Below are 13,212 nucleotides of genomic sequence, written 5' to 3'. Positions count from 1 at the left end.
CTGAAAAAGGCCCAAGAAGTCAAACTATTTACCAAGGAAAAACAAAACAAAAATGACCATATGTGTGACTCTGTGCACAAATATACGTATATAATCTTAATGTATTTTTCTCATCTGGACTGACAATGCTCCCCCCAAGAACTAAAGACCAGGGACCAAACAGAACCCCAATACCAGACTATGATACATACCTCTAATCCCAGTACTTGAGAGACAGAAGGAGGCAGATGAGTTCAAGGCCAGCCTGGTCTACAAAGCCAGTTCCAGGACAGCCAGGGCTACACAGAGGAACCCTGTCCCAAAAAAACTTAATGAAACACCAAACAAACTAACCAGACAGACAGACAAGCCCTCTTCTGAGTTGTTGGCCAGAGCTGTCCAAGTCTCCCAAAACAGTCTACTGTCCTTGGCTACCCTCACCCACCCTTGGCCAGCCAATCTCTGCACTTTAACACCGGGGCCCTAACTGCATCGGACATGAAAGCCCATCCCTGAAGTTTAGCTTTCATGGTACCAGAAGGCGCCATGCCACAAGCTTCCAAAGGAGGAAAGCAACCAACAGCCCTGCTCAGCCAAGATGGCTTCACCCACATCAGTGACCGGCTGAAGGCGGCAGCAGTAACACACTGTGGCCAACAGCTAACCTGACTTAAGACCCACTCAACAGAGAGAGAGAAACCAGGCCTAGCACTGAAAACCTAGCTAAGCACTCAGAGGTAGGAGGTTATGGTTACTGGAGGAGAACCTCTAACCACTAACTTACTAAACCAGCATAGTCCCTGACAACAATCCATAAACTTGTCCTTACACCCAACCCTCATCTAGGAACTCTGCTCCACGACAGACAGAGCCCACTATAGAAAGCTACAGCCTATGAAAATGTAGAGTTGTGGAGCCCAGTCCCAATGAAAACTACATCTACAACACTCCCACACCTAAGGCTCAGAGAGCAGTAGAAGGGCAGAGAAAATGAGATTTTCTCCTAGTGATAACCAGAAGCCCCCCTCTCACACACACAGTCCGCCAACACAACTGCCCAAATGTGAGCTGAACAAGGACGACACCAGTGGACAAGCCACAGTGGGCAGGGAAAAGCATCGAGGCCTCAGCCCTACACAGAGCTACAAGTGACAGGAAAGCTGGGAATCAGAGTGAGGGGCAGGCAATAGGCACACATGGCACAGTGACACACGCAGGGGAGCACCCATCTACAGAAAGGAAAACAACAGCATCTGGGGAGAGCAGGTTCTATTTAGGAATATAAATGTGGGGCTGGAGAGATGGCTCAGCGGTTAAGAGCACTGGCTGCTCTTCCAGAGGTCCTGAGTTCAATTCCCAGCAACCACATGGTGGCTCACAACCATCTGTAACCTCTTCTGGTGTGTCTGAGGACAGCAATAGTGTACTCATATACATAAAATAAATCTTAAAAAAAAAGGAGTGTGTGTGCATGCACACACATGCAATAGCCAAGCAGTGAGGAGGGTGTGAATTTGAAGAACAGGAGAGGATATGTCAAGGTTTGGAGGGAGGAAAGGGAAGAGACAAATGACAAAACTATATATAAAAATCTCAAAAAAGGCAGATTGCAGGCTCAAGGATGCAGAACGGTGGTGGTGGAGCTCACATTTAGCACCCAGGACCCCTTGGGTTCATCCCTAACCTCTCCCTCAAAGACAGAAGGGGGAGAGAGACAGGAGAGATTCCATGTTAGATAATGGAATGTCTTCAGAAATCTTAAAGATAGATTTGAAATATAAATAATTACCATTTAGATATCAGCAAATGATAAAGGATTGGAGAATTAAAAGATAAGGAAGAATTTTTAGAGCTAAAGAACTAAAGGACAAGCAGAAAACATAAGAGGTTAGGAGGCATGGCAAGAACAGGAAGAGGAAAAACGATGAAGGGGAAAGAAGTAGGAAAGTGAGGATTATGGGGACCTGAGGAGGAAGAGCAGCTGTGACTCTGGTGCTAGGAAAGAACCAAAACTCCAGTGCAGTTAACACTTGTGAAGGTTGCCAACATAAAAACAGTTCTTTCTCAGATTGCCCCTCCCCCACAGGGTTTCTCTGTATAGCCCTAGCTGTCCTTAAACTCAGAGATCCCCCTGCCTCTGCCATCTGAGCACTGGGATTAAAGGTTTGTGGCACCACTGCCCACTCTCAGACACATAGTTTTAGTAAGAATAATAAGACAGCAAGGAGCCAGCTGTGTGTTGTGGTTTGCCCTGAAGTTATCTGTATTTTGATGCTAATTCCACTGCCCCAAGGACAGCTGCCTAGTCACTACTCAGGAATCAGGTGACTTCACCAGAACCACCTCCCCATTGAATTTGTAAAGTACAGGTGAGGGGCAGGTACAGCATAGAAGGAGGCCTGTCACTGGAGGAGAAGGAAGGATGGGAGGGAGAGAAGTTTGAAGGAAGAGGAGGAGACTGAAAGGAGAGGAAGAGACAGGAGGGAGAGAGAAGGGGAGAAGGTGTGGCAGGACAATGGAGGCTGATGTAAAGATCTCCCTCGTGTATTTACAGGTTGTTATCAATGTTCTCAAGGGATGGATGGTACCGGGCTTTGTATGTTTAAGTGGACAATTATATCATCAATTGGATCTAAGATTATTGTGTTGTGTGTTCTTTTATGTGAGGGGTTGTGTGTAGGAAAGTGTGCGGTGGCCAGAGACGCTGGTCTGCTGCAGCGAAGTTGGGATGTGTTTCCACAGAGATATCTAGCAGACATCTTGGGGCACCTCGGTGCTGGACCTAGCAGGGTAAAAGGCACCAATACTTTTTTTTATTTTTATATTTTACAACAATAGGGAACGGCATCCTAACTGTCTGTCTGTCTGTCTGGACTTCTGGCTTCCTGTAATCCTGCCAGGGGGCCCTCGAGGGCCTTCCACATTTCTTGGTAGCCCTTTAACTGTAACTCTCCACTCACATTCATGCTGACTACTGAGGACACTCGAGCAAGGCTCTCTGCAGGCAGTCGGCACCCACATCCCCAGGTCCTTATTCCCTGTCTTGTCCATGTGTCACCATCACGGAGCTTTAAGAAAATCCATTTTGTTTATTTTAAAAACCAACCCAGGTCAGGCTTGGCAGCAAGCGCCTTTACTAGCTAAGCCATCTTGCTGGACCTTAAAAATCTTTTTGTAGTCAACTATACACTGCATTATACTAACTAATCCTGAAACGTTTTTCTCTGAAAAAGACAAATCGAGCTTTTTCTGTGGAAGCCTGCAGAACGCAGGCTGCCGTAGGCGGGCAGCAGCACGTACTGGACAGACACCAGTCCATATGCTCAGGAGGCCTCATGACCCATCCATGGAATAAAAAGAACTCTGACATTAAAAATAACAAAACTGCAAAACAGCTAAAAGGGAAGACGACTATAAAAGTGGATGGAGTAGTGCATTCAGTGCCACATTCAACAGCCTCAGCTCTCAGGAGGCTCAAGTCAGAGGACCAGAAACTCAGTCAGCCCAGCCACTTTCAAGGTCAGGCTGGTGTACAAAGTGCCTTCCAGCCAGTGACATACAGTAAACATCAACAGGAAAAGCAGCCACAGGAGAAACAACGCCAGACTCAGTACCAGGCCACTTATCCCCAACAGCAACTATGGAAGAAAGCGGTCACCTGCCAATCGAATAGCACATGTACCTTATGACACAATCACAGCCACGGGCACGTACACGGGGGCACTTAGACCGCACTGCTCCAGGTGACAGTCAGAACGACTGACAGGCAGGCTCTTAGTATAGGGCAGCAGCAAACTAGAGGAACCAGGGCGACTCAGCAAAAAGGAGGCTAGGGCTCCCCTGCTCCTTGTCAGGAGGTGGGCAGAGTCTTATCTAAAGTGAGTTGGGGGTGGGTAGAAAGAAAATGGCAGGTTTCCACCTCTAGGACAAGCTAACAGTTCTTAAGTCTTAAGTCACTTGGGAGGTGTGGTTCCAGGGTGACTGACCAGTCAGCACTGCAGAGGAACGGCAGGCTTGTTACTCTCCTGACTCAGGAGGGCAGTAGCTAAGAGCCACCTTAGAAGAGAACTTATAGTTTTAGAAACTACTACTTTGGAGGCCTGAAAACCAGGAAAACTCACTAGTCTAAGACCCTGAGGCTTACAGCCACAAGCCAAAGACCAGGAGGCAGTCCAGCCCTGAACCACCTATCTATCTACCCTGGGATTCTTGCCAGGAGCTCTAAGAATTCTGAAGCTGAGCTGGGTGGGAGCCCTTGAATTGGGCAGGCCCCTCCCTCTAGCTGCGTGTTTAATGCTCACTGGGATTTGATCTTACAAGCCTCGGGGAGAAATGTCTAGGGCATAGAAAAACCTGCCCTGCACACAGGCCATAAAACTGAGAGTGACCAGGGGAGATTCCTGTCAGAGTGAAGACAGCTCAGCACCCAGCTCTCTGGTACAGAAGTCCTTGTCCTTCAGGAGCACACTCCAACCAGCGCACCAGAAGGGACTGCTTTATGGCCTGGTCTACTCTCTCCACTCCCGGTCTTCCTGTATTCTTTATGTCTAGTACGGTTGTTTATTTTTGAGACAGGGTCTCACTACATAGCCTGACTGGTCAGGAACCTGCTTTGTAGTACAGACTGGCTTTGAATTTACTGAGATCCACCTGCCTCTGCTCTCCAACTGCAGGATTAAAGGCATCCAACCACCATGCCAACTCTTATACATCCCCCACTAGGTCCGGCACTGCAGTGCCCCAAGGTATCTGTTGGGTATCTTAATCTCAGTCAGCAAAGCCTCTCACCCACTCTGCTCCCTCCCATATCACACTGCCGAAGGCCTTTCTCTGAGCTGGCAGCAATCTACCTATCTAGTTCCCAAGGCAGGTTTCCATGCCAGAAACACAAAATCCCAACTGTGCGTTGTCCCACACACTCTCCCAAATTCAATTCTCCACATGAAAAACCACACCACACAATAACCTCTGATCCAGTTGATAAGATATAATTGCCCACCTAGACATACAAAGCCCAGTACACACCCATCCCTTAAGAACATTCATAACAGCCTGTAAAGGTGCAGCGTGGAATCTTAACGTCAGCCTCCAGGTTGTCCCGCGGCTACGCTCTGTCTCTCCCTTTTTCCCATTCCCGTCTCCTCCCCTTCCCTCAAACTTTTCTCCCGCCCATCCTTCCTTCTCATCCAATGACAGGCCTCATTCTATCCTGTACTGGTCCTCACCTGTACTTTACAAATTAAATGGGGAGAAGGTTCTGATGAAGTCACCTGAGTCCTGAGTACGTGACTAGGCAGCCAGCCGTGGGGGGGGGGGGGGCAGTGGAATTAGCATCAAGATACAGATAACTCCAGGGCAAACCACGACACATACTTGTTACCCTCAAATGTCAGAAAGAAGAGGGTATCAGAATCCTTGGCCCTGGAGTCACAGATGGTTGTGAGCCACTGTGTAGGTGCTGGGAACCAAATCTGGATCCCCTGCAAGAGCAGCAAGTGCTTCCTTCTAACCAGTCGTCTCTCCAGCTAAGGTAGAATTTTTAGTGCTCATCTATTTAAATAGTTTTCACTTTTAAAAAACTTTTAAAAATTATTTTTATTTTATTTCAAATGTTTAAGTGTTTTGTCTGCATGCAAGTCTGTCCAGAGAGGCTAGAGGAGGCATCAGATCCTCTAGAAATATAAATAATTCTCAACTACCACAGGAATTGGTGGACTTGAACCCGGGTCCTCTGACAGAGCAGCCAGACTGAGCCCGCCCTCCAGTCTCCCACGAGCTTCCTTACCATGTTGTCAAGTTTTCCTTCTCCACATAGCGTGTCTTTCTCTCATTCCTCAGCGCAACCCTGGCTCCTCTCGTCCCCCTCTCGGCCTGTCTCCTTTACTTCCTCTACCTTTTCTCTCATTAATAACATTAACTGCACAGCAGACACTTGGCATTCTTTTGCTCTATGGTTTTTAGTGCTATAGATTGCTTCAACTGATTTTAAAGACGTTTCTCTTCATCTTTAAAGAGTGGTTGAGTGCAGCAGCACTGCGGTTTGTTCTCTGAGCGAGACCGTGGAGCTCTCCGACATTGAAGTTGGGACTGGAGAGATGACTCAGTGGTTAAGAGAACTGACTGCTCTTTTAGAGGTCCTGAGTTCAAATCCCAGCAACCCCATGGTGGCTCACAACCATCTGTGATGGGATCCGATGCCCTCTTCTGGTGTGTCTGAAGACAGCTACAGTGTACTTACATATAATAAATGAATAAATCTTAAAAAAAAAAAAAAAAGAAAGAAAAAAGAAATCCTGTCTCAAACAGTAAGGCGGAGGGCAACAGAGACAGCTGCTCTGGTCCACAGACATCCCATATGTGCACTCAAACACACGCACAAAATGTGTTAGATGGGGTTCTCTAGAGTCTCAGCTTACAGAATGTCTCTGTATTATGGGAATTTGTTGTAATGACTTACATTCTGCAATCCAACTAACTCAACAATGGGCAGCTGTGCATGGGAAGTTGCTCAGTCCCACGAGGTTAGGTGTTAGCGCTGGCCTTCTGCAGAAGTAGGTTCTAACAGACATGCTGGCAAATGCAAGCAGGCAGAGTGAGTCTTCCTTCTTCCCATGTCCTTATGTAGGCCTCCAGCAGAAGGTGTGGCCTAGATTAAGGGTGTGGACCACACCTGGATTTGGAATTTGCTTTGTCCCAGGCTGCCCCTGAACTGAGAGAGATCTGCCTGCCACAGTCTCCTGGGATTCAAGGCTTATACTACCTTGCCTGGGCATAAACATTTCAAGGCTACTATGCCTCAAGATCTGGTTCAAAAAGTGTCACCCCATGTGGAGATCCAGGCCAGAAGCCTAGGTCTTCCAACCCCAAGATATTACAGGTGAGCCCTCCATTTCTGGACCGCAGCTCACTCTCCCTGTAGTCAAGTGGAGAACCAGGAGTAGCCATTACACAGAATAAAACAGATGTGGTGGTGCGTGCCTGTGAGCCCAGCAAATGGAACCCTGACAGGAGGACTGCTGTACCTGTCACCAGACTGGTCAACAGGACACCTGACAGGAGGACTGCTGTACCTGTCACCAGACTGGTCAACAGGAGACCTGACAGGAGGACTGCTGTACCTATCACCAGACTGCTCAACAGGAGACCTTGTCTCAAAAATCAAAGCCCTTGGGGGGAGGGGAGTGAAAAGCTAAGACCTGACGTAAAAATTAAAGGCATAGAAATCATAGTCAACGGAATTACGACACAAGCATCACACTCAGGCAAAGGGCATCAGCAATTCAGCACAAGAGGATGTCAGAGCCACAGACAGGACTAGAAAAAGCTTTTCCATGCACAGAATTAAAATGGCCAGACTTTAACTGAGAGATGGCTCAGTGGCTAAGAGCACCAACTGTTCTTTCAGAGGTCCTGAGTTCAATTCCCAGCAACCACATGGTGGCCCCCAACCATCTCTAATGGGATCTGCTGCCCTCTTCTGGTGTGTCTGAAGACAGCTACAGTGTACTCATGCTATTGTGTTTTGTTTTGTTTTGTTTTCTTTTCTTTTCTTTGGAGCTGGGGACCGAATCCAGGGCCTTAGTGCTCTACCACTGAGCTAAATCCCCAACCCCTACAGTGTACTCATATACATTAAATAAATCTTTAAAAAAAATTGGCCAGATTAGAGAACAAACAACCAACATTAAAATCTCTTAAGAGTAAAACATTGACTCACAAAAGAAAACCTGTTAGTCTCTGTGAAACACTACAAGCCACAAAACCTCAAAGGGAATAATGGCCAACCAAGATTATTATATACAACAAAATTATCTTTTAAAATCGATGAAGAGGAGGCTAGAGAGATGGCTCAGCAGTTTCGAGCACTTGCTACTCCTCCAGAGGACCTGAACTGGGCTTCCTGTACCAACACTGGGCAGCTCACGGCTCCAGTTCCAGGGTAATTCACACCTCACTTCCAAAAGCACCTAAACATATGTGGCAGACTCTCATGAAGACACAGTACCCCAAAATAAATAAGATCCTTAAAGAAAATGACAGGGGAGGAGGAAGAAGAGGCAGCAGTGGCCACAGCCACTAGGGAAATCACTCAGCGTTGAACACTAAGGGTCCTTGCAAAGAGCCTCAGCTCAGTTCCCAGCAGCCATACTGTAGCTCAGAGCACAAACCCACGTTATCTGTTATCTCTACGTCTGGATCTGATGACGTCTCCTAGCTCATGACCTTAGGACAGCTCACCTCTGTCCAGGAGACTCACACTATCAGGCTTGAGTGGCAAAGCACTCACCTCGCCAGCTTGACCTTATCTATTCTTAACAACGCCACCAAAGTCAGATAGCACAAACATTTTCTGCAAAGTGGGAGGACACAAACTAACACACAGAAACTACCGACTGTTCCCTATACTAGAAGCAAACACACAGAGAAAGAAAGAAACCCATTTCACAGAACCTTCAAGTTATACTGGAAGGACTGTTGGTCATCAGCACGCCACATCATCTGTACCACTGCACTGTTCACAACAGGGATAGGAACAGCCTCGATACCTATTAGCAGATGAATAGAGAAACACAGCAATACATACCCAATTAAATTTTACTCAGCCACTTAAAAAGTGAAGTCATGACCTTTACTTATGTTTGTTTTTTGAGACAGGGTCTCTCTGTGCAGCCTTGGTGGTCTGGAACTCGCTCTGTAGACCAGGCTGGCCCTGAACTCACAGAGATCCTTCTACCTCTGCTTCCCAAGTTTAATCCCTCTAGGATTAAAACATGCACCACCACTGTCTGGCAATCCTAAATTCTAATGGAAGCAAATGATCCTGTCTTAGTTACTTGTCTTGTTGCTGGAACAAAATGTTCAACCAAATACAACTAAGGCAAACAGAAGGTTCTAAGGGATATACTGCCTCACGGCAGGAACATGTTAGGCTTGCAACCTCTTAACTATAGACCTAGGGATATGATGCCTACCTCTGGCCTCCATGGGCACCTATACACACATCCATAAACACACAAAGACACAGACACACACACACACAAACACACAAACACAAATAAAGTGCTCACCTCTGACCTTCACAGGTACCTGTACACACTGCAAACATATATAGACACATATACATACATACATAAAACCTTAGCTGCTACCTCAGTATCTGAAGGCTGAGATGGGAGGTCACCAGTTTGAGGCCTTCTGCAACACAGCAATGCCTTTGTCACAATAAAAACAAGCAGTCATGAAAACAAAAACTTCCAGGGCTCAGTAGTCAAGTGCCTGACCAACAACTTAGACCCTGGGATCATTCACTAGGAAAAGGGGGTGGGAGAGTTGGGGGGTGGGTGGTGGTGAATGAGCAACTCTGGAAGCTAAAACCACCTCAGACAAGTCATTCTTAGCTCCTTTTGTTGAGCAGAACTCCTTGAGGAAAGGCGGTGAGGTGCCTCCCAGGTAAAAGCATCCGCCACCAAGCCTGATGACCCCACATGACAGAAAGAGAACCAACTCCCAGAAGCTGCTTCTGATCTCCACAATTGTGCTGAGGCTGGGTACCCTGTTCCACCACGACAGAAATAACCTAAATATCAAAAAACAAGAGTCTGAGAGCTAGACAGATGGGCTGGAGATTAAAAGTGCTCATTATTCTTGCAGGGGATTTAGGCTCTGTGTCTAGCACCTATATGGTGGTTCCCAAAAACCTGTAACTACAGATCCAATGTCTCTGGGCCTCACAGGCACCTCTACACACACAGTGCACACGAATTCACAGAGAGGTGTGCACATGTACACACATGTGACAGGCTCTTCTGGCGGTGAGCAGCAGTTAGCTCATTCCTGTGCCTTTTCTCCACAGGACAGGCACACCGCAGACACCAAACGAACTGACTAGAAAGCAGACAGGGGGCTGGAGAGATGGCTCAGCAGTTAAGAGCACCCGACTGCTCTTCCAGAGGTCATGAGTTCAATTCCCAGCAACCACATGGTGGCTCACAACCATCTGTAAGGAGATCCGATGCCCTCTTCTGGTGTATCTGAAGACAGCTACAGTGTACTTATATATATAATAAATAAAAATAAATCTTTAAAAAAAAAAAAAAAAAGCAGACAGGATATTTACATAGGAATGGTCAAATCAAAGTCAGATGTTATCCATGACAGAACCCACACCTCAGTAACCTCATCTACACACTACTTACTCAGAACAGACACTGCCTGAGTCCCTGGATGCTTTCTCTGCCTTCGTCTCGCTCCCTTTTCTGTTTTCCATTTAGGTGATTTCCACTAGTCCACCTGCACGTTCAGATTCTTTCTTCAACTATCAAGTCTGATAAGCCCTAGTGCCATCTACTGTTCACGTGTGCTACCTATCCCAAGTTGTATGGGTCATGGCATCTGCATACCCACACTCCAAAAGACAAATGAATAAGTGACTTTAAACTTGACAGCTGTGTACAAGAGCATGTGCCTGCAGTCCCAGCAGGTGCCTCAAAGGTAGAAAGTTCAGGAGTTTAATTAAGGCCACCCTTCACTATACAGTGAGTTTGAGGCTAGCCTGGGCTATGTCTTCAATGCAGCTGACTTGTTTTTTCTTCTTGGTGTGGCATTCACAGGTGAATCATACCCACATTGAATTTCTATGGGTTTCAAGAGTTCAGTGACCTGTAGAGTATTGAACTTACTCTTGTTTGAGGTAGGAGCAAGATTCTTTTACGCTTTCTATGCACTAGGTAGAAGCCAGAAGTTGCCCCATAATTTTAATTTATATTTAAATTAAATATAAATTTATTATTCGTAACTCCTAAGTTGACATTTTCAGTCTGAACATGCCCACCTACTTGTCAATTAAGCTGAATTCTCTAATGACTTGGCAGGACATTTTAATATGTGCCCTTGACCTGCTGGAATGACGCTGGTTTCAAGCTGGGCATCTATCTGCCTGTGACCCCAGGACTATAACGTTAGCACTCTGGTACTAGGCAAGGAAAAGATGATCAAGAATTCAAGGCCAGGTTAGGCACAATGACCTTTAATCCTCCTAAAACAGAGGAAGGCAGATCCCTGGGAGCTCAAGGGTAGCCTGATTTATACAGTGAGTTTCAGGTTAACCTGCATCCTCCCCCCTGCCCCAAATATAAAAAGAGGGGAACAAAGGTCTTCTAAAGATGCTTTGGCCTCTCCCCCAGCTTAGACAGCATCATTTCAAGGTCTCTGTGCTGGTTTTCTGAACATCAGTAGTATGAGACCGAAAACGACAGGTTAATTTGTGAACACAATGACCAGCTCAGTATTCTGCTACTTCTTGCTTTACCTGATGGACTATCTGAGAAATGATTCCCGGAACTGTTGAACCAGGCTGTGATGCAGTCTCTGAAGTGTTACTCTTGTGGGAATCTTCCATAATCAACTGAAAGGAAAAAAAGACAGTTAGAAAAAGCTAGTGTAGCCGGGTGGTGGTGGTACATGACTGTAATCTCAGCACTCATCTGAGTTGGCGAGTTCCAGGATAGCCAGGGCTACACAGAGAAACAAATAAAGTAAAAAGCACAGTTCCTACAGAACATGACTATAGTCACGTGACACCGGATCAGTCAGCTGCCCTTACAAAAAGGGAACTCCTGGCACAGTATTCTAAAACACCAAAATACGTCCATGAACTTGTAAAGGATTCTTTTTTTTTTTTTTCCCGGAGCTGGGGACCGAACCCAGGGCCTTGTGCTTCCTAGGCAAGTGCTCTACCACTGAGCTAAATCCCCAGCCCCATGTAAAGGATTCTTTTTTTTTTCTTTCCCCTTCTAAATCCCCAACCCCAGGATTCTTAACAATAACAAAGTATCTGCTCCTCCAGTCCAGGAAGAGGTCAACAGAAGGGCAGAGCAAGACGATGTTCAACTTTAACCCAGTGATCAGGAGACAAAAGCAGGCTAGCCGGTCTCTCTGAAGTCAGCTGGGGCTACAGAGACACTGTCTCAAAAGTTGCCACCTCCCCCCCCCCCAGATGGCTCAGTGGTTAGGAGCACTGGCTGCTCTTCCAGAGGTCTGAGTTCAATTCTCAGCAACCACATGGTGGCTCACAACCATCTGTAATGGGATCTGGTGCCCTCTTCTGGTGCCTCTGAAGACAGCTGCAGTGTACTTATATACATAAAATAATTCTTTTAAAAAAAAATCTAATGACCAAATGATCTAAATATTAACTCACTAGGGTATGTATGCTAAGAAAATGAGAATTATGACTGAGTATATAACTTGGAAGGAGAACTACTAACAAAAAGATTGGTAAAATATTTAGGTAGAATTTAGGTCTTATGGTTACATGCAGGAGGACTGAAGATACAGCCTAGTAGTCCAGTGAGTTTATGCAGTAAGCATGAGGTCTTGGGTTTTAGCCACATCACCATCCAAAACACCCCAAAAGACAGACTAGCTATGTGGTTATACACAGCTCCACATAGAGCTAGTCCCAGGCCAGGGCTACGTAGTAAGTCACTATCTGAAAAATAAAGGAGGAAAGAGAGGTGATAAAAGAGGGAGGGGGCAACACAAAGGGAGAAGGAAAAAAGAACACAATTTGAGAAAGTGTGAGTGAGTGTGTGTGAGAGAGTGAGAGAGAGAGAGAGAGAGCGCGCGCAAGCGTGAGCTCAAACTTCAGTTATGTCAGGAAAACTCGGGATGTGTACCTAGTTGTCCCTGCTTTCTAAACAGCAGTTTTAAACTTTTTATTTTATGAGCATGGGCGTTCACTTGCATGTATGCCATACACACATGTGTTTGTCTGGTGTCCCAGGAAGCTGGAGGAGGGTGTTGAATTCTCTGGGACTGGAATAACAAATGGTTATGCCATTATGTGGGTACTGGCAACTAAACGCAGGTCACCGCCGAGCCATCTTTCCAGCCTATGAAAAATTTTAATTGTTTAAAAGAGAAGAAAAGTATCTTGATATTTAATTCATATTTTAGAATTTTTTAAAAAAATTATTTATTATGTATACAGCATACAGCGTTCTGCCTACACCTACACACCAGAAGAGGGCATCAGATCTCAATGTAGATCGGTTGTGAGCCACCAAGTGTTTGCTGGGAATTGAACTCAGGACCTCTGGAAGAGCAGTGGTAGTAGCCAGTATTACTAATCTCTAAGCCATCTCTCCAGCCCCCCCATATTTTGGAAATTTTTGAGATAGGATCTGTCTATCCTTAGGTGTCCTGAACACATTCTGTAGACCAGGCTGTCCT

General features: G+C 46.1%; 1 protein-coding gene across 7 annotated transcripts in view; it reads right to left on the bottom strand.

The window, feature by feature from the left end:
• Atf1 (activating transcription factor 1) overlaps positions 1 to 13,212 on the bottom strand; it is a 42,906-nt gene that overhangs the window by 24,089 nt on the left and 5,605 nt on the right. For all 7 annotated transcript variants that reach the window (NM_001100895.1, XM_087557591.1, XM_087557588.1 and 4 more), the window contains 1 exon segment: positions 11,288 to 11,383. In NM_001100895.1, coding sequence (NP_001094365.1) covers positions 11,288 to 11,377 — 90 coding nt within the window. In that variant the 5' untranslated portion in view covers positions 11,378 to 11,383.

This window comes from Rattus norvegicus, chromosome 7 (genome assembly GCF_021556685.1).
Source record: "Rattus norvegicus strain SHRSP/BbbUtx chromosome 7, alternate assembly SHRSP_T2T, whole genome shotgun sequence".
Taxonomy (NCBI): domain Eukaryota; kingdom Metazoa; phylum Chordata; class Mammalia; order Rodentia; family Muridae; genus Rattus; species Rattus norvegicus.
Note: the sequence above shows the minus strand (reverse complement) of the source record. Positions and strands in the feature narration are given on the sequence as shown.